The following is a 22,184-nucleotide window of genomic DNA, read 5'->3' on the forward strand; positions in this document are numbered from 1 at the left end:
TTTTTCTATTTTTGCCAAAACAAGTATTGAGATTTTGGTAGACTTTAGCCCAAATCCATTGTTTATTGAGTAGAATGGACATCTTAAAACTACTAAGTCTTCTGATTTAAGAACACAGGGTGGGTGTCCATTCATCCATGTCTTCTCATTTAAATAAACAGAGGGTGTGCATTTTATATGCAATTATGATGACATTTTATGTGAGGCCTTGAGTTTCCATGGACTTTGAGAGGTCCTGAAGACTTTTCCATGATTGCAAGGGAATAACTATATTTACAAATCATCCTCAGTGTCGCCCATGGTCTAACAATGGATTGGATCCTTTGCATGGACAAACACTACCGATGGATTTTCAGAGTTGTTTTCATGAAGTACTTTCAACCTAACCTTTGGTTATCCCTTTGCCAGCTGCCCAAAAACACACTCTGTAACATCCAAGCAATTCATGGCAGTGATGGGGACCATTAGTTGCACATGCTCCCACATTTTGATGTTAAGATCTTTAGGCTGAATTTAAGCACAGCAATGCTTTTCTTTTCTTAGCAATGATGTAAAGCAGATGTCCACTGAATTTAAGCACAGTGATGCTTTTCTTATTCTCAGTAATGATGTAAAGCAGATGTCCACCATCCTATGGCAGTTTCATATTTTGAGAACCAATTTGCACATCCGAATGTGTGCGCAATAAAATAGCCTTTGGTAAAATATTATTGACATGAACTAAACAGAGAAAAGCACTCAAAGTCATGGCGTAACTCACTATTTGTCAGAGAGCAAAGACTGAAAATACATCCAAATCATGAGATTACCAGGCCCTCAGAGACTGTACTGTTTGCTCTACTAGTCATTCACCACCTGTCTTTTTCATCTCCAGAAATATTAGAAATAATAAAATGCATATTTTCTTTTTCATAGAACATGTGTTGTTCGAAATTACATGGTCAAACTCATTCATTTCATTTGCTGATAGTGTGCTCTGATGTGTCAGTACACACTGTTCTATTGCTGATGAAATTTATCTTATTTAGAGTTTTAGACTCTACAATTAATTTTGAAATTAATACAATCACATTGCTATTTCTCATTCATATGCATTTATATTTGCAATGTAACCACAACCAATATAACAATTGATATAAATTGTGTTTTATTATAATACTTAACTGTTTCCCCAAATTCTTGTAAAGTAGCACTCAAATGAGCAGACTGTGACAAAAATGTTACTGTGTGTCATCACCCATTCCTGATACTAGATAATGCAATATTAGCCTTCCTTGATGAACGAATTACACTATGACTTTAAGTTGCAATTTTTATTACTTATGAAAATGAGTTACTTTTCTTGTATTTTTTAGAAAGGTAGTGGTTTCATTTTCTATGAAATACCTATTTAAATAGAATGCCATTTTATATTGGCTTATCTATTTCTTTCTTGTTTATTTATATCAATATAGAAACTTGGTTAATAGTCTCAGTACTGATAAGATTCTAAGCATATTAAAAAGAAGAAAGAGAAACTGAAATCAGTTAAGCTTAATAAAGTTTACTTGAGCAAAGTAAATAGCTGTAGAAATGCACACATATGCAGATAATATTTAGAGCAAGAGGAAAGGAAGCAACAGACAAAATGATGTGATTCTGCTGCACTTGGCACTTGTCTTGTGCTGTCATATCAGCTGCAGATTGGTTAGAAGTTCTCCTGCTATATATGATAGACTTAGACTCTGTTGCTTGGTTACAAGGATAAACTCAGTTTAAGTAAGAAATCTTCATCCAGCAAACCAAATTCAGTTGTATTGTATGTTGAGGGCACTTTGGGTCATGTGTGCTTGTCAAAGCATGGAGGACGATACAGATGAAGGCACTGCAGTCTAACGGGCACCACATTCCTTCTCAAACACTTATATAAGAATTTACTTGTCACATTTGTTCAAATAATTTTATGAATATTTGTCAATTGTATAGCCTTTCCAAGAACTCTTAACTTTAACCTTTGCTATTTATACTTGATTTCAATTTTATATTTATTTTCCTCTTATATTTAATATTTCCTTTTAGAAGGGTAAACTACTTATCATTTTAGTAATTTTAAAAATCCAAGACAAATGCTTTCTCCTATGCCATCTTCATACATATGAATTTAAGGTTTTTAATTCAGATCAAACAAATTTTGAAATGCCCTATTTTAAAATTTCTACATATAAATTATTTCAACTTTCAGTCTGATTTCTTCTTTGATTCTTTTGCTATTTAGAAAGGTACTACTTTTTTGCTATATAGAAACTTTTCTATTTATTTCTGTTACCAACTTCAGCTGAACTTTAATATTGTCCTGCACTATTAAAATGCTTGCTTTATGGTACAATCCTTAGTCAATTTTTGTGAATGTTTCATGTGCTCCTTAAGATCATATACATCCTTTAGTTGTTGAGTTTAGTGGTGAGCAAAGGTCATTATAATAAATTTTTTAAATCAGCACATTCATATTTGCTATATCTTGATTGATTGCTTGCATATTTTAGCAATTACCATGAGAAGCATTTCAAAATTCTTCATGAGGATTATTCTCTCTCTCTCTCTCTCTCTCTCTCTCTCTCTGCGTATATTTTGATGCATATTACAAAATGCAGGTCAGTACAGAATTCTTAGGTCTTCCTGGTGCACAGAAGCCTTTCTTCATTTGGAATTTACTTATCATTTGGTAATCTTGGGGACTGACATTAGCATAATTTAGCATAGTTGTCTTCTATATTTACTAAATAATGAAAATGTTTATATCCTATATTCTTTTATGTTTAACATTTGTGTGTGCTCATGAAGTATATATCTAGAATTGTGACACAAATTTCAATGTCATATTAATTTTTAACATATCAATTATTTCTTACTTTTACTATGATTTCTTCATTGGCCTTTTGGGTATTAAAAAGGTATTTCTTAATTGTTATATAAAAAGATCTCTTTTTGTTCCACATTTTATTATTTTAGAATTTCACATAATATATCTTAATCACATTCTTCCCTTCCCCTAACTGCTTTCAGATTCTCCCCCTCCCTACCCATGCAACTTCTTTTATTTTATCCCTCTTGAAACACAAACAAATAACCACAATGGAAACTCAGCACCAACAGATAACAGCAGTGCCCCACCAAGCACACACATATACACACTTATGGGATCTGATTTGTGTTAGGCAGCTACTCCTGAGCATGAGGTCTGCCTTGGAGTGTGATTGATATACTTACTGTCATTCCATTGAAGAAAACTAATCTTCACTCTCCTGCAGCTTCTGGGGTTGGGACTTTGTGTCCACTTCACCTCCACTATACTGGGATTTTTGTCTGCTTTGAGCTTCTTCGGTATTGTGCATGTTGTCACGATCTCTGTGAGTTCATATAAGAATCGATCCTCTGTATTTTGAAAATGTGGTTGGCTTGAAGTCATCCACTACCTCTGGATCTGATCATCATTTTACTCCTGCTTAGATCCCTTGAGCCTTAGGGGAGGAATGTGATAAAGATACCCTCTTAGATTTGAGCACTCCAAAGTCTCTCACTCACTGCACATCATCAAGTTTGTGTGTCTGTGTTAATTACCTACGGCAACAAGAAGCTTCTCTGACAATAATTGAGAGATGCATTGATCTATAGGTTGCTGTGGGATGGTCTATATGTCAAATTGCTCTGATTGGTCAATAAATAAAACACTAATTGGCCAGTGGCTAGGCAGGAAGTATAGTCAGGACTAACAGAGAGGAGAAAAGAAAGAACAGGAAGGCGGAAGGAGTCACTGCCAGCCTCCGCCATGACAAGCAGCATGTGAAGATGCTGGTAAGCCACGAGCCACGTGGCAACATATAGATTTATGGAAATGGATTAATTTAAGCTATAAGAACAGTTAGCAAGAAGGCTGCCATGGCCATACAGTTTGTACGCAATATAAATCTCTGTGTTTACTTGGTTGGGTCTGAGTGGCTGCGGGACTGGCAGGTGAGAGAGATTTGTCCTGACTGTGGGCAAGGCAGGAAAACTCTAGCTACAATAGGTATAGCATTATGTCATGAGAAGGCATTTATTGCTGTGTTTTTATCAGAATAAGATTTGCTCCTGAGCCCATGACGTATCTATTCTCAGGGTCTTGGCTTCATTAATAATTTCAGGTATGGGTTCAATCTCAGAGTCGACTTTAAATTCAATTAAAAGTGTTTGGTTACTCCCACAACATTTGTGTGGATACTAGTGGTCAAATCTTGCTGACAGGTCATTATTGTAGCTAGCAGGATTTGTAGCTGGGTGAAATTGATGATTATTTTTCTTCAGTAATATGTATAACACCTTCGATTACTAGTCAGTAGAGGTGATGCTTCTGGTTGAACACCAGCTTGATTTCTCCATTATGTATTTTCTATTATTTGTTATTGACTTCAAAATTATCATTCTTATGTTGCCTATACTCCATGATACATACATACACATGCATATATGTATATGCATATATAATATATATGTATAATTTTTCACATTTGAAATAATTACCTATTGTTAGACATTAAGAATATTCTACTATTATTTTGCTAGCATATATAGTGGCAGGATGTAAATTGATTCCTTATAGTAGTTCCCTATAATCTGAAGAAGCCCCATTTAAGTACTATTAGAATTTGTTTCTCTGACTGATTTTATATATTATGTATTTGTAAAGTTTGTTTTTAACTGACAAATACAAACACTGTTCATATTAATGGGGCACAATGTTGTGTTTATTAAGCATAAGTGCTATGTAATACTTAAATCTAGATAAGCATTTTTAGCTCTAAAACATTCTTCATTTCTTTATGGTAAACACTTCCAAAATGCCTCCTTATAGATTTCTGAAATGTAGTTATTGCCACCTACTATCACCCTACTTTGTAGACCAGAGCTTCCTAACTATAACAATATAACATAGTAATCTCGCCCACTCCATCTTCTTTACAATCAACATTTTCAGAGTATACTTAATGAGTTGAGACCTTAAGTATTTTCTTCCTTCTTTTCCTCCCTCCCTCCCTCTCTCCCTTGTTCCTTCCATCCCTTCTTCCTTTCTTCCTCCTTGCTTTTCCAGGATCTCCTGGTACCTGCTCTGGCATAAATTTTGTAATGTAGTCAAAGATGACCTTGAACTTCTGATCTTCTCACCTTTACTACCTGAATGTTAGGATTACTGGTGTGTGCCTTCATCCTTCATCTTATGTGAATATATGGAATGAATGCCAGGTTTTATGCATATTAGGGAAGCAGTCTACCAAATGAGCTTCATGCCCAGCCTGATTTTCTGTTTTTCTGTTCTTTACTTCTTTCCTGTAATATAATGTTTTCTAGTTTCAATCTATGTTGACAGTAATGACAGGACTTCTTTCTTTTTCTAATGGCTGAATAATAAATACCTCATTTGTGTATTGCCACATTTTCTTTATCTATGATAAGTTGATGAACATTTTAGTTCATTTATATATCTTGGTTGTTAGGAATAGTGATGCAATAAACATAGGAATGTAGATTTCACTTCCTTTTGTACACACCAAAGTGTAAGGGAATAGGATCATATGGTCTTTCCATTTTTAATTATTTGATGAACTTCCTCACTGTTTTCCATAATGTGTGTGCTGGTGTAAAATCCAGCAATATGTAAGAGTTCCCTTTCTTCTGTACTCGATACTTTTAGACTTAGTTTTGAATTTATTGACTTAGTAGAATAGCCTGGTGTTTTGCAGCCATGTATGTCTATGCACCTGCTGTGTGCAGTTCTCTCTGAAGTTGGAAAAGGGCCTAAGATTATACAGGTTTTTTGCATCAATGTTCAGGAGGGAGATTGCTCTCTAATTCTCTTTCTTTGTTTCATCTTTGTGTCATTTGAGTATTAGAGTAACTGTAGCCTCATAAAAGTTGTTTGGTAATGTTCCTTCTGTGTCTATTATATGGAACAATTTGAAGAGTATTGGTATTAGCTCTTCTTTGAAAATCTGATAGAATTCTGTGTGAAACCATCTGGTCCTGGGCTTTTTGTTGTTGTTGTTGTTGTTGTGAGACTTTAATGACGGTTTCTATTTCCTTGGGGGTTGTTGGTCTATTTAAATTGTTTATCTGGTCTTGATTTAACTTTGGTTTGTGGTACCTATCCAGAAAATTGTCCATTTCTTTTAGATTTTCACATTTTGCAGAGTACAGGTTTTTGAAGTATGACCTGATGATTCTCTGGGTTTTCTTTTTATCTGTTGTTACATATCCCTTTTCATTTCTGATTTTGTTAATTTGGATGCGCTCTCTCTCTTTGCCTTTTGGTTAGTTTGGATAAGGGCTTGTCTATCTTGTTGATTTTCTCAAAGAACCAATTCTTTGTTTCATTGATTCTTTGTCTTGTTCTTTTTGTTTCTATTTTATTGATTTCAGCTCTCAATTTCATTATTTTCTGTAATCCATTTCTCCTAGGTGACTTTGCTTCTTTTTGTTCTAGAGCTTTTAGGCGTGATGTTAAGTCACTGGTGTGAGATTTCTCCATCTTCTTTATGTGGGCATTTAGTGCTATGAATTTTCCTCTTTCATAGTGTCCCATAAGTTTGGGTATGTAGTACATTCATTTTCAATGAATTCTAGAAAGTCTTTAATTTCTTTCTTTATTTCTTCCTTAACCCATTGGTGATTCAGTTGAGCATTATTCAGTTTCCATGAGATTGTAGGCTTTCTGTTGTTAAAATCTAACTTTAAGCTATGGTTGTCTGATAGAATACAAGAGGTTATTCCAATTGTTTTTGTATCTGTTGAAACCAAGCTAGTGGGAACTCATGAAATCTGGATCAATAGCTGTGGAGCCTGCAAGGGACTAGGCTAGGCCCTCTGCATAAGTAAGACAGTTCTATAGTTTGATCTGCTTAAGGAGCCCCCTGACAACAGGATCAGAATCCATCCTTGGTGCATGAACAGGCTTTTTAAAGCCCACTATTTATGTAGGTACACCTCACAAAGCCCTGAGGCAGGGGGAGGGGCTTGGATTTGTCTCTACCAAATATACCTCCCCATGAGAGGCCTTACCTTCTTGTAGGAGGGAATGGAGAGTGGGTTGGAAGGGGGAGGCTGGAGGGGTGGGAGAAAGGAAGAGGGCAATCTTTGGTATGTAAAATGAATAAAAATATTTCTTAAGAAAAAAAAGATTATATAGTTTTGTGAGTCCCCATTATTTATGCTGGGAGTAGAACAAAGAATGTCTAGAAGTGCAGCCAGTGCTTTTAACTGCTGAGCCACCTCCCCTGCCCCATCTTTAGACATTTTAAACATAATATCCACTCTAACTGGGTGGAGATGATATCTTATTGTTTAGTTTGCATTCTGTCAGGATGTATTGCATGAAAAAAATCCCATTATCAATAAAATAAAAAAACTAAAAAAGAAATTTATGTCCACTAACCCAATATATATGATTTTGTGTCTTGTTTCTATAACCTATCACTTTGCTGAAAGTGGTTATCAGCACTAAGAGGTTCTTCTTAGGGTGTCTTATGTACAGAATCATATCATCTGTAAATAGGGATACATTGACTTCTTTTCTCACTTGTTTTCCCATTTTATTTTCTTGTCTTCTCTGAGTGCTGTAGATAAGACATTAACATTACATTGAATGAATAGCCTTGTTTTGTATCTGTTCTTATTGGGAACACTTCTGAGTTTTTCTGTATTTAACATACTGACTTCAGGTTTTTTTTAAACAGCTTTTTTTTTTTTTTTTTTTTTTTTTTTTTGGTTTTTCGAGACAGGGTTTCTCTGTGTAGCTTTGCGCCTTTCCTGGGACTCACTTGGTAGCCCAGGCTGGCCTCGAACTCACAGAGATCCGCCTGCCTCTGCCTCCCGAGTGCTGGGATTAAAGGCGTGCGCCACCACCGCCCGGCCTTAAACAGCTTTTAATGTTAAAGTATGTCACCTCTATCCATAGCCTCTATGAGTTTTTATCATGAATGGATGCTAGATTTTGTCAGAGGCTTTTACTGAATCTTTTGAGAAGATGATGTCATTTTTGTCTATAATTCCATTTATGAGCTGAATCACATTTATTTAATTTCATATATTGAACTAACTATACATCTGTGGGCTGAGACCAACTTAACCACAATGAATGAGCTTTTTGATATGATCTCGAATTTAGTTTGTAAGTATTTTATTATGAATTTCAAATCTTGAATCATCAAGAAGATACATCTGTAATTTTAATTTATTTCTTGTATTTTTATTTTAGTTTGAAACCAGTATAATACTAGCTTTATAAAAATTGTTATTAGCATTCCTGCCTTTGCTATTTTCTTACAGAATAAATTGAGTAGCGTTGAAGTAGTTCTTCTGCAATGAATCCATCTGGTCCTAGAATTTTTTTCAGTTGGGAAATTTGTATTAATGCTTCAATCTTGACTCTGGTTATTGATGTTTAAAATTACTTGTTTCATCTTGTTTTAATTTGAATAATTCATGTATATATAGAAATTTATCCATTTCTTTTATGTTTTCTAATTCATTGAAATATATGGTTTTGAGTTATATTCTTTTGATTTTCTGAATTTCATTGATATCTATTTTAATGTCTCCATTTCCATCTCTAAATTTATGAATTTGAGTCTTCTTTTTCTTGTCTTTTGACTAAAGATTTGTCAGTTTTGTTTATCTTTTAAGAGGACAATCTTCTTATTGCACTGAATAGTTGCATTGCTGTTTTTTTTTTTTTCTATATTATTCCTTTCCATCTACTGCTTTGATATTTTTTTACTGTTTTTCCAAGGCTTCATGGTTCACCATTAAGTTATTTCAAAGCTCTCAGAAATGTATACCCTTAGATATATAAACTCCCCTCTTAAAAATACCTTCACTAGGGATTGAGAGATGATTTTCTCAGCATTAAGAGCACTTGTTTCTTTTGTAGAGGACCTTGGTTCAGTTCTCAGTACCCACATGGTAGCTCATAAACTTCCATTTCTGCAGTTCCAGGGAACCTGGTAATATCATCTTACCTCTTTGGCATCAGGCATGCAACATGGTGTACAGACTTAGAAGCTGGCAAGATATTCAGAAAATAAAATAATCTTTTTTTTTAAAGACTTCTTCCTCATATGCAATAGGATTGGGTATGTTGTATTTCAGTTTTCATTTAATTCTATGGTTTTTAAAAAATCACCTTGATTTTTTTTAATGGCACATTGGCATTTAATGGTGTGTTGTTTATGTTGTTTACTCTCCATTAGTTTGTACTTTAATTTTTTTTTTTTTAGTTCCTTCTGTTGTTGTGGTGTAGCTTTATTTAATTGTGATCAGATAGACTTCAGGATGTGGACAACCTTGTCTTGTTCCTGATTTTAATGGAATTGTTTTGAGTTTCTATTTATTTAAGTTGATGTTGGCTGTAGACTGGTTATAACCTGCCTTTATTTTGTTGAGGTATGTCCCTTGTATCCATTATTTCTCGAGGACTTTTATGATGAAGAAGTGTTATATTTTGTAAAATGTCTTCTCTGTATCTAATGAGATGATTTTTTTATATTTATGTTTGTTTATTTGGTGGATTACATTTATGATTTATGAATGTTGAACCATTCCTGCCTAACTGGGATGAAACCTACTTGATTGTGGTGGATGATCTTTTTGATGTATTCTTAGATTCAGTTTGCAAGTATTTTATTGAGTAATTTTTGCATCTATGTTTTTAAGGGAAATTTATCTCTAATTCTCTTTCTTTGTTGGGTCATTATGTGGCTTAGAAATCACTGTAACTGTGTTCTTATAAAACTAATTGGCAATGTAACTTCTGTCTCTATTTTGTGGAATATACTGAACAGTATTAGTGTTGACTCTTCTTTAACAGTCTAGTAAGAATTCTTCACTAAAACCTGGCCCTGGGTTTTTTGGTTTTTTTAAAATTTTTGTTTGTTTGTTTGTTTGTTCTTATTTATTTATTTATTTATTTATTTATTTCTGTTGGGAGTCTTTTAAGTGACTGCTTCTATTTCACTAGTAGTTACAGGTTTGTTTAAATTTCCTAACTGTCCTTGATTTAACTTTGATAAGTGGTATTTTTTTTGAGAAAACTATCCATTTCTTTTAGATTCAATTTGGTGAAGTAGAGTATTTTAAGTACATTCTTTTGATTCTCTATATTTGCTCAGTGTCTTTTTTTTTTTTTTTGGTCCCCCCTTTCATCTCTAATTTTGTTATTTTAGATATTCTTTCTCCCCACTTTAGCTAATTTGGTGTGGTTTTGTCAATCTTAGTGATTTTTTTTTAAAGAACCAACACTTTGTTTCATTGATTCCTTGTTTTTTGTTTGTTTCTACTTTATTGATTTCAGACCTGAGTTTGATTATTTCTTGCTGTCTATTCCTTTTGGTTGTGATTCTTCTTTTTGTTAGAGCTTTCAGGTGTGCTGTTTATTTAGTAATATGAAATCTCTCCTTTTTTTATGCAAGCACTTACTTAGTGCCATAAACTTGCCTTCATTGTGTCCCATAATTGTTGGAATATTGTTTATTTATTTGCATTCATGTCTATAAAATAAATTTCTCTCTTATTTTCTGTCTTGACCCATTTTTCATCTAGTAGTGAGTTATTCAGTTTCCATGAGTTTGTAAGCATTCTGTTGTTTCTGTTGTTGACATTCTGCTTTAATGAATGCGTGGTGGTCCAGTAGAATGGAGGGTGTTATATCAATTGTCTTGTATCTGTTGAGACTTTACTTGTGTCTGAATATGTGGTCAATTTTGGAGACAGTTGCATGAGGTGTTGAGAATATGGTATATTCTTTTTGGGTGAAATGTTCTCTAATATATGTCAGGTCCTTTTTTGTGTATGATGTCAGTTAGCTCCAGCATTTCTCTGTTTAATTTTTGGCTGAATGACCTATCTATTGGCAAGAATAAGATATTGAAGTCTCCCACTATTAATGTGTGAAGGTCCATATGTGATTTAAGTTATAGTTGCATTTTTATGAACATGGGTGCCCCTGTGTTTGCTACATAAATATTAAGAATTGCAATGTTCTGGGCTGGAGAGATGGCTCAGAGGTTAAGAGCACCAACTGCTCTTCCAGAGGTCCTGAGTTCAATTCCCAGCAACCACATGGTGGCTCACAACCATCTGTAATGAGATCTGGTGCCCTATTCTGTATACATAATAAATAAATAAATCTTTAAAACAAGAAAAAAAGAAAAAAAGAAAGAAACCTCACCAATTACAAATGGACACTTGCATTTAAAAAAAAAAGAATTTCAATGTTCTCTTGGTGGAATTTTCCTTGGATGAGTGTGTAGTAACCTTCCCTATCTCCTCTGATTAGTTTTAGTTTGAAATAGATTATGTCAGATACTAAAATGGTTACAACTGGTTGCTTTTCATGTTCATTTGCTTAAAATATCTTTTTCTCCCATCCTTTTACCCTGAGATGATGTCTATCTTTAATGTTAAGGTGTTTTTCTTGGATGCAACAGAAGGATGGATCCTGTTTTCATATCCCTTCTTTTAGTCTGTGTCTTTTTATTGGGAGAATTGAGACCATTGGTGTTGTGAGTAATCAATAAGCAATGTTTGCTGATTCTGTTATTTGGTTGTTGTGGTGTGTAAGATGTTTTGCCCCTTTTTTGATTTGCTTGTCTGGGATTATTTATTCCTCACATTTTCTTGGTTGTGTTTAACATCGTCAGATTGCAGTTTTCCTTCTAACATCTCTGTCTGATGGATCTGTAGATAGATAATTGCATAAACTTGGCTTTATCCTGTAATGTCTTTCTTTTTACATGTATTGTGGTTGATATATGGGCTATGTATAATAGTATGGGCTGGCATCTGTGGTCTTTTAACATCTCTAGCATATCTGTCCAGGCCCTTATGGCTTTAAGAGTCTTGGTATTATTCTAATAGGGTATTATTCTAATAAGTCTACCTTTATGTAGTTCTTGGTCTATTTCCCTTGTAACTTTTACTTTGTAATATTTTTAATACTCAATATTCAGTATTTTGATTTTTATGTGCCAAGGGGAATTTCTTTTCTAATCCAGTCTATTTTATGTCCTATATGGTTTTTTGCACCTTTATAGGTACCTCGTTCTTTAGTTGATTTTCTTTTATGATGTTGCTGAAAATATTTTTTGTATCTTTGACCTAGGTTTCTTCTCCTTCCTCTCTTCCTATTATTCATATATTTGTTATTTTCATATTTTCCTAGATATTTTGTGCCTGGAGTTTTTTAGAATTAACATTTTCTTTGACCAATGTACATATTTCTTCTGTCTTATTTTCAATGCTGGAGATTCTCTCTTCGACGTCTTATATTCTGCTGGTGAGGCTTTTCTTCGAGTTCCTATTTTTATTTCCCAGATTTCCCTGAGTTTGGGTTTTCTTTATAGATTATATTTCCACTTTCAGGTCTTGACTTCTGAGTCCTCATCCAGAATGAATCTCAGCTGAAGTACTGCTAAAAGCCTAAAAGTTTAACTAGGCTCTAGTTCCTGGTTTTCATGCCTTATATACCTTTCTGCTTCCTTCCATCACTTCCTGGGATTAAAGGCAGGTGTTACCATGCTAGATCTCTGCCTTTGGAATGCTAGGATTAAAGGTGTGTGTGCCACTATTTTCTGGCCTCTATGTCTACCTAGTGGCTGTTCTGTTCTCTGACCCCAGATAAGTTTATTAGGATGTACAATGTATTGGGGACACAATATGACCACAGATTTGTGTGCTCAATTGGAGATCGGGAAAGGAGGAAGAGAAGCTGTAGCAAGTGGTCTGCTACAGAGCTGAGGACAAGACTAGGGGACTGGATTTGGAGGAGAGGAAGGAGATGTAAAGATCTGCAGTTAGTCCACCTGCTTCCCTGGAATTTAATTTTTTTAATCTTTTTTTTTTTTAAAAAATCATTGAAAGTTTTCCTTAAATATAAAAGTTGGTTTTACTGCTTATAATTATCTGGGTTGGGGATTGTAATATTTCAGAACGTGGAATACATCTCCCCAAGCCCTTCTGGCTTTAAATTTTCCTCCCAAATCAACTTTTGTTATTCTGATGGGCAGCTTCCATTAGCTTTTTTGAACCCTGTTTTTAGTGTTTTAACTACAAAGCATGTGGAGAGCCTATTTTCTCTTATGGTATTCTTGTATTTTTATGGGATTTTTCTCCCTAGATTTGGGAGATTATGATTTTATTGATAACATGTTTTAAGTATTTCTTCTATACCTATAACTCATATATTTTATCTTTCCACAACATCATGAAAATACTTCATTGTCCCTTTCATGGCTTTAATTATTTATAATTTTCTTTTATTGAATGATTCAATTTCTCTACTTTTCTTCAAATCATGATATTATGTCTCCTACCTGATCTATTCTTTTGGTGAAGCTTGCACTGAGCTTTTTATTTGATTAATTAAAAATTTCACTTCCAGATTCATTGCAGTTTGCATGTTCTTTGGTATTTCTGTATCTTTGGTGAATTCCATTTCCATATTCTGAATTATCTTCCTTATTATTTCATTTGGCTGTTAATTTTCATGAACATCAATAAGTTTTTTCACATCTTCACTCAGTTCCTTTGGGTATTTATTTGTGTCTTGTTTCAATTCTCTGATCATGTTTAATAAGTATTCTTTTTAATTGGGCATCTTGAATTTGTCTAAGTTGTTCTTCTTGGGGACTGTTTTTTACAGTATTTGTGATATTAGAGGTAGTTTCCTGCTGCAGGGTGAAGACGAGTTGTAGCAAAGTCTCACAGCTGCAAAGAAAGGCATGTACAGATGCAAGTCTTACAATTGAGAGTATCTCCACAGACTTGGTATCTATCAGGAGCACCACCACTCAACAGGCCAAATCATGTGTCTGTTTCACTGAAGCACAGTCCTTTGCTCTACAACCACATTATTTGTGAACGCATGACATGTAATAGCTGTGTTTCCTGGGCCTTAAGTATGGAGATGGATGCTAGAAACATTCCCTGACCATATGTGTCACAATGGTTGCTTCAAGGCTGTAAAAACCTATACAGTCTTAGAAGAGGGAAGGTGTTCTCCAGGCTTACTCAAAAGCTAGAGGGGCTATGGCAAAAGTTTGGGCCAGCCACCAATGTGCAGGTTTCTGCTTCATGGTGAAGAAGGCTGAGATTTTCTGTGAGTTGTGGACTATGCATGGAGCCTTCAGATTCTACAGGGTACATGACTGCCTCTGCATTCTATGAAAAAAAAAAAATGTCCTTGTGCTATCTCTTCAATGGGCTGGAGTCTTTTCTCTTTCAACTCTGCTGTCCAAGGTTAAGGGACAGTGGCGGGAGCAGTAAGATGCTTGGTTTGGCCAAAATCTGGTGGACATGTCCATGCCTATGATTCTAGTGTTGTGGAGGGACTTTGCCTAGCCCTGAAAGTCAAGTCCTAGACTTGGACTCTTCTCTTGGTAGTAGGTGGGGCTAACCATGCACACTTACTTGGAGTTGAAGAAGGGGTGATGGGCAACTCTTTCCTGTTTCTCCTTCTTGTTGTTTTTAAATAACAAAAGCAGAGGCTATGTCACATGATATCCTTAGCTCTTGTGAAGTTAGTGTAATGGGAGGTGTCTACAGGGAGAGTCCCCTCAAGGATCTTAGCTGTTGTCTTGGCTGTCTTTAAAAATTAAACTTTAATTTGTTAAAGTTCCTTTAAAATTTAATCACAGGCCAGATGAAGTGTAGGAGCCTTAAATTAATCACTACTCAGTAATTCTCAACCAATGATTTTGGCATGCATATAGATGTATAAAATTAGACCATCTCTGGCCTTCCCTTCAGATATCTGTTTAAAGGAGTAAACTCTAGTGGCCCAAATGTATATGCTGCAATCTCAACCTTCTGTCCCTATTTTCTAAAAAAGGATAATACCTAAATTATCGATAATAAGGTGATCAAATCTATAAAACTAAAGGCCAATTAAGTAGAAAGGAGGAAAGAGAAAGAAAAGTTAATTATTTATTTAAGTCTCATTATATATTCAGTATCAGGATTTCAAAGATCATTCCTGAGCAATGGGATTGCCGCACTACGTAATTATTTCCATGGCAACAAGTTTTCTTAATCATGTTGATTGACATGTCTTAACTTTGACTCAGATTTACAGCTAGTTGCAGCTGTCCTCATAATTGTCATTGATTTTCTTTCTTTCTTTCTTTCTTTCTTTTTTTTTCTTTCTTTCTTTCTTTCTTTCTTTCTTTTTTTTTTTTTTTGGCAAGGCAGTGGTCACCTGAAACCCATCTTTATCTGATAACTCAATGTGAACTTTTCCCCTCCTATCTTCACTTGTATTTTTGAGATGATCACTTATTCCAAATGTGGTCAGCTGGGCCAATAAGACTCTATTTCATTTAGAACTGCTGCTTGTCCTTGTCGGGGTAAGTGTCTACTTCCTCTTACTTGGCTAGTGGCACTATGATGAACTTAGGGCTGAACTGAAGAAGTAGAAACCAGACAGGGAGATTGTGGCTTCCCACCATTTCAGTAAAAGATCATTCTGATTTTAGATTGGGGTATATGAGACAACAAACACCTTTCTTTTTCTGTAGGCCAATTTGAATAACACATTCTTTCACTTACAATGTACAACCCTGCTTCAGGGTGCCATGTTTTCCTTGATAGCATGTCCGAATGTGGTGTTGCCGTTGATTCAGAGGCAGTCTCTCTCAAAATTATCTTTGTGTGCAGCAATACTCACTTGTTCAGAGCTGCTTCCCCAATATATGGAGCAAATCTGATCTATTATTACAATTTAGTTATATTGAGTGTCTGAGTAAATAATCCAAAGCCAAGTGTTTTCTCAGCCATGTTTCTAAATGCTCAATAAGCTAATGCCATGGAACTATTTTTATGTGCAGGAAAGCTACGGTTTCTCTCCACGTTACACTGACATACACAACATACATTCTACAGTAGACCTTTCCCAGGATCTGACACCGTCTATCCTCTCTACCACAAATGAAAACAATGCCTCTTTCTTGACTATGTGAATATGTGGAATTATTTCTTGAACTTGTTTGCTTAGCAGTAGAAAGTGCTAACCTCAAGAATAGGACACTTATGAGGAATGGGTTCTTGGTAAATGTAATTCTTACCAGTACACAGGACCTAAGCAGATAGCTAGAAAAGAGGGACTAACTAGCTAGTTTGAAAGCAGCATGCTTGGAATGGACAAAAACAAAGGCCAGGGCTGCATAACACTGACATTTTTATTAGAATTCATTTGTAACAAATGGAACCTGTGTCAGCAAAGAACTGATTTTCATACAGACTTCTTTCGCCACCAATGTAACGAAGTAAGAAAATAAAAAGCACGCCTTTCATTCTGTAAAACACTTACGCGTACTACTAATTAGAGGTAATTGTATTTTTTTAACAAGCCATTTTACAAGTTATTTTTTTTTTGAGTTTTCAGTCTATGCATCCAAAACGAGAGCAAAGAACACAACTGTTATCTTTGTAAAGACACTCCAAGCTTGGATGGCAAAGCCATGTAACGGATGGATAGGATGGATCTGTAGCCTTCTGATCTCTGCTGGAGTATCAGGGCACCCATATACCAATGGAAATCAAAACCCAAAAAGAAAAAAAAAATGGGAAGGGGATTTTAAAATGACAAGAAAGACTAAAATAAAGCTAAACCAAAAATCAGCAGGAAAGAAAAACCATGTACGCTACTATGCATTTTTCCTTTCCTGTTGTGATGTGTTATCCACAGACACATAAATGAATTTCTGAAGGAGTTTCTACATATGGGTTCAAGTAATAACATTATTGGGTGTAGAATCAATAGGGCAGTGCATAGTACAAAGGTATAGAAAGTGCAAAGTTCCCTAGAGGCCCTTCCCTCCCCTGGCTGTCCTTGCCTTGTCTAACCATGCAAACCATTTTTAAAAAAGAGCTAAAATAAAGTTCTGTACAAATCACTTTTATATATTTGATATTTTACCATTGTAACTAATTACAAAATTATACATAACTACACATACATAGGTAAATAATAGCACCGTACTGGTTATGATGATGAAAATAACTAGAAACTTGTATGTTTATGGTAATGGTGGATAATGATGTTTGCCTGGGAAATTAAACTTGAATGGTCATAGAGAAAAGTACAGAGTGGAATGCACATCAATGACAGTGGGGAGTTAGTTCTAGGAACAGCTCCTGATTCTGGAGTAGTGCCTGCCTCATCCTCCTATAGTATGCATCCCATTCATTTTCTTTTGGTGATGACTGTCTTCTCTCCTTCTGCCATATAGGCAGCTTTGGTTGTAGAGAGATGAACTGCTCAACTGGCCAGTCATTCTGGTATGTGATATTCCATTAGATCCCACATGTCCAAAATGGCATGTCTAGATGATTCAATACCTGTCTGACTCCCTTTATTTTACTAAAACCAAATTATAGCACTGAGCAACCTGGCACTTGGATAAATCTTCAATGATACAAGTGAAAAGAAAACAACAGACCCACATAGTGCACATTCTTCTCTGGTTCTGATGTAGGTTAGAGAGTCTCATTCTGAGGTAGCCTTCTAGATTCTTTATTTTTTTAGTGTTATATATATATTTCTATTTTTTCTTTTTTTGTTCATTTTTTTGTTTTTTATTTTTATTTTTAATTTTTTACAAAAATGCTCAAATACGATACTTGCAAGTGTTTGGTCTCTAGGAGTTTATTCTGCTAATAATGGGAAAATGTGAAAACAAATACCCTTCCATGCAGAACATCATGAAGCTAAAATTAAACCAAAATATTATACCTGTATCAAAACTCTTTCGGAGTTCTTAGGATTTGGAGAGAGTACTTTAAAATCATATAGCATGTGGCAAACTCATGCCACCATCCATGGCTTCCTATGGAAATGCTGTTGAAAGGTTTGGGGAGATGTATACATATATGTATGTATATACATATATATATATATATATATATATATATTTATTATATATATATATATATAATTTATTGCCCCTTTCAGAAAACTCCTAATGGAATATCAAATATATCCCGAAGTTGTCTCTGTAAGTAAGACTGGTGGTTACTTCATGCTCCAGAGCAGATTTGGAAGGGATTAGAAGTGAGACAAGTTGCTCTTCCTGATGTGACAATGAGGAACGGAGAGGCCCTGATTATCCAAGTGCTTTGGGCTGGTACGATCACTAACATTCCCCACTTGGCTGAAAACTAGGAATGCATATTATTCAAAGAGTTTATATACATGTGGTAAACAGATAATACTTTAATTGAAAGATTAACAGATGTGAACAACTAATGGAAATCAACCAAAAGTTAAAAAGAAATGCTATTAAAATAGGCATCAATTATAAGGCACTCTAAATGCAGAACTAAAACCAAATCAAACAGCACAGCGCCTCCCAGGAACGCCACAGCCACGAGAAACTGCGCAGCATCTCCCAGGGACACCACAGCCACAACATGTTTCTGACTGAAAGAGTAACATGAGTTTGGCTTTGCCCCTGTTACATATCATAAATGCAAATTTCATAGCACATACTATAGACAATATGATTGAATATACTTTTTTTTAAAAAAACAACTTGATAGCTGATATATTACAACATTCTTCCCTCCTAAAGGGATATGCACTGACCTTTCCCACATGCACACCTCTTAGATATTTAAGAATTGTTATTGCACTAGAGTGTTAGAAATATTGAATTTTGTTGGAAGCCTGGCTAACAAAACAGTATTTGTGAATATGATTGGGTAGGTGGGAGAATGCAGGGCAGGAAAGTCAGGGGAGAGGTTCAATAATCAATGATGTGCACTCCTCAATTCCCTTTACAAATTAAAGTTTTGAAATACTAAAAATAACTTGGAAAAGATGGTTACAATTACTTTTTATCCTTAAAAACACTAAACAATGGAAGAACTGAATGGCAGTTAAATCTTTGTGTGGACATACTGTCTATATATACATAGATACCCTTAAAATATAGATATCTATCTATATATGCATATGTTAGCAGCAACTTTATACTTTGCGCCTCCCTGTTGATTCCAAAAATAAAACAAAGCAAAACAAAATTCCCCTTGAAGCTTGCAGAGAATGGGCACTTTCTCATCAGTTATGCCAAACAAATGTGTAAGTAATATCTGTTGAGACAGATACTGTAGATTGAGTGTTGCACAAAAATGTGCAAAGTTTCAAATGATTTGAAATTTCTACAGTAAGATATTACAGATAACCATTCTACCGCTTAAAAAACCTACAATTCTGAAATAAAAAAATGAAGAATTACATAACTTTTTGAATTTACTTTATCGAATGATACATTTGTTTAAAAAAAAAAAGTTTACACAGTTAGAAATGAAGCACAGGGCAGCAGAATCTTTTACAACACTAAATGAAATCAAGGACTTTCTTTTTAAACATCCCCACCCTTACCCCTAAAATGTAAGTATGAGTGGCATGGGGAAAGGGGTGATGTTGAAGCAGAGTCCACCTTATTGTGAGAAGCCACACCAGCAAATGCCTTGTGCTGAACTGAGGCCCACAGGCAAGCTCTCTCTGTCCCCACCAAGCAATCTTGAACAGGATGGTAGTTCTTTGCTGTCATTTCTTCTTCCCTTTATTTCGAATCCTTGAGGTATCTGTAAATAAAATCCTTCAGATGCCTCCCTAAGTCCGGATTCTTGTTATTATTTTTCAGGTTAGATGATTAAACTGTGAATTCTTGGTCCACTTGGAAGAGTTTTTGTTTTGTAATAGTCCCACTAAGTGGCTGTTAGCTAGAAGTTAAGAAGGACTTCGCAAGTGCCCTGTATGGCTCAGAAGAGACTCCATGGATAGCGAAGGGCCTGTAGTAAAAATCCAGAAGGGATCAGGGGTTTCTACGTTGCATAGTGATCAAAGCTGCCCAGGTATTCTAGTGCGGCTCGATAGCAGAACTGGTATTGATCCTGCAGGACACAGGGTACAAGGGGAGAGATGAATGAAATTGATATTTTAATTGAAAAATAAAACCAGCATTGTAAAGAAAAAATTATATCTCCAAGGCAGCAACACTACCACTTCAATTTAGTCTGATGACCAAGCAACAATGAGCAAAGAACAATTAGCCATGTAAGGATGTTATTAACTTTACTCATCAACCTGACTGATACACAGCTCCTAATTCCAAGCCATAATAACTCCAGTGAATATTATCTTTCTTTTTATGTGCTATAATCTTTCACAATGACCTAAGTATCTGATAATTTTCAGTTGGGAAAAAAATATGAATTTCCTTAAAGGCAAGTTGTATTTGTATGTTCTGGGTTGCTTTCCACTGAATTTGAGTTTACAAAAAACAAGGAAAGAAGAAAAGGGAAAAAAGGAAGTAGGCAAGATTGCTCAGTGGTTAAAGGCACTTGCCTCTATCTAGGTCTGAAGACCTGAGCTTGATCCCTGGGATCCACATAACAGAATGAGAGAAATTACTCTCACAAGTTGTCCTCTGACCTGCACACATGTGGTCTGTGGCATGTGCACTCTACTCCCACACAAACAAAAGAAAAAATATAAAAGAATCAGATTGGGCTTCAGACTCAATCAGAATTACCATCATGTAAGATAATTCCATGTAAGTGATAGGGGCAGAAAAGATCCTATGCATCTATAAGAAAGAAAGTTGTGCTGGATAGTTTTTATGTCAACTTGACACAAGTTAAAGTCATCTGAAAAGAGGGAGCTTCAATTAAGAAAATACCTCCACAAGGTTGAGCTGTAGTTTATTAATGAGTAATGGACAGGGGAGGTCCCAGCCCATTGTGGGTGGGGCCATCCCTAGGCTGGTGGTTCTGGGTTCTGTAAGAAAGCAGGCTGAGCAAGCCATGGGAAGCAAGCCAATAAGCAGCCCCCTCCACGTCTCTGCATCAGCTCCTACCTCCAGGTTCCTGCCTTGTTTTAGGTCTTATCCTGACTTCCTTCAGTGATGAACAGTATATGAAAGCATAAGCCAAAAAACCTCTTTCTCCCCAACTTGCTTTTGCAGGGTGTTTTGTTGTAGCAATAGAAACCTAAGACAGAGTGAAAGGTAGCTGTGCAGGAGCAGCAGGCACACAAAGTGCTTATGAAGTCTTGGGCTTTCTGACTTGCCATCCCTGAGAATGGCTGCCTACATCCAAAATACATGCACCATTTGCCCTAAAATTCAGTGTGATTGCAAGTTGTCTGTTCTAGAAGACTCACACCAAAATAGAATGATACAAAATGTTCCTTTTCTTACACAAGGAAGGGCCCTGTCATATTGAAATAAATTGGAGCATTGTTGGGGAGATGGAAAAATTACAATTTACAGATAACCACAGGGATGAGAAAAAGTAGGATTTTCCCTATAAAAGAAACTTATTTTCAGTAGCCAATGGGGCTGAAAGCAGATAGCTTCTATTTTGCTTAAATGTGCATTTTTCTACAATAAAAATGGTAATGCAAAATAAATGGAGTTTGCTTTTCTGTCTTGTCACAGTAAGTTGCTTGGCTAAGTGTTAAGGCTTTTTAAATGTCCAATTTCCCTCTGTCACCCCAACACCCATTATGTTTGTCAGGCTGACATAATGTTTTAAGTATTGCAAGCCAAATGCTTACACTATTTTGAAATCAAAGTCTGAAAGATATTGTAAATTGAAGAACATGTATAAATTGTATCATTTGGTGGATATGTGAGGAATATAAACACTACCACTATGATTCTCTAAATCATGAACTTATACTGAGAAATGTACATATTAATTAGTGAATAGAAAACAGGGAATATTCAAGTTCCAAATATTTAATATGGCCGGTGGTATGAAATGAAATAAAAGCACCTAGTGTCTCTGTAAGTAAACAGAAATAAAATAGAAAAGTAAAAGTAGCTGGTGGAATATTATGTGCCAGACTTCTTTAATGTATCTACCTACAGTTAGGTACAAAGTTTTTATTAATACATACATACAAACATACATACATATAGACAGATAAACACACACATACACACACACATTGAAATACGTAAAATAGCTATTTTATAGGAAAAATATGCTAACAATTTAATGTATTTCAACCTAACATACACTCTTATATAATGTCAACAACAACTTGAAGATTTTGATATTGTCTCCACATTTAAAGAAGGGGAAGATGTGGTTTTAAAATATTAAATAAA

At 35.2% G+C, this 22,184-nt stretch overlaps 1 protein-coding gene across 50 annotated transcripts in view; it reads right to left on the bottom strand.

Moving 5' to 3' along the window:
• Positions 1–16,220: 16,220 nt before the first annotated feature.
• Ptprd (protein tyrosine phosphatase receptor type D) overlaps positions 16,221–22,184 on the bottom strand; it is a 2,272,674-nt gene continuing 2,266,710 nt past the window's right edge. For 36 of the 50 annotated variants that reach the window (XM_037203364.1, XM_037203377.1, XM_037203376.1 and 33 more), the window contains one exon: positions 16,221–19,959. In XM_037203364.1, the coding sequence (XP_037059259.1) occupies positions 19,891–19,959 (69 nt within the window). In that variant the 3' untranslated portion in view covers positions 16,221–19,890. The remainder of the gene's footprint in view (positions 19,960–22,184) is intronic. The other 14 variants (XM_037203406.1, XM_037203398.1, XM_037203397.1 and 11 more) reach the window with 1 other exon arrangement.

Source organism: Peromyscus leucopus, chromosome 2 (genome assembly GCF_004664715.2).
Source record: "Peromyscus leucopus breed LL Stock chromosome 2, UCI_PerLeu_2.1, whole genome shotgun sequence".
NCBI lineage: Eukaryota > Metazoa > Chordata > Mammalia > Rodentia > Cricetidae > Peromyscus > Peromyscus leucopus.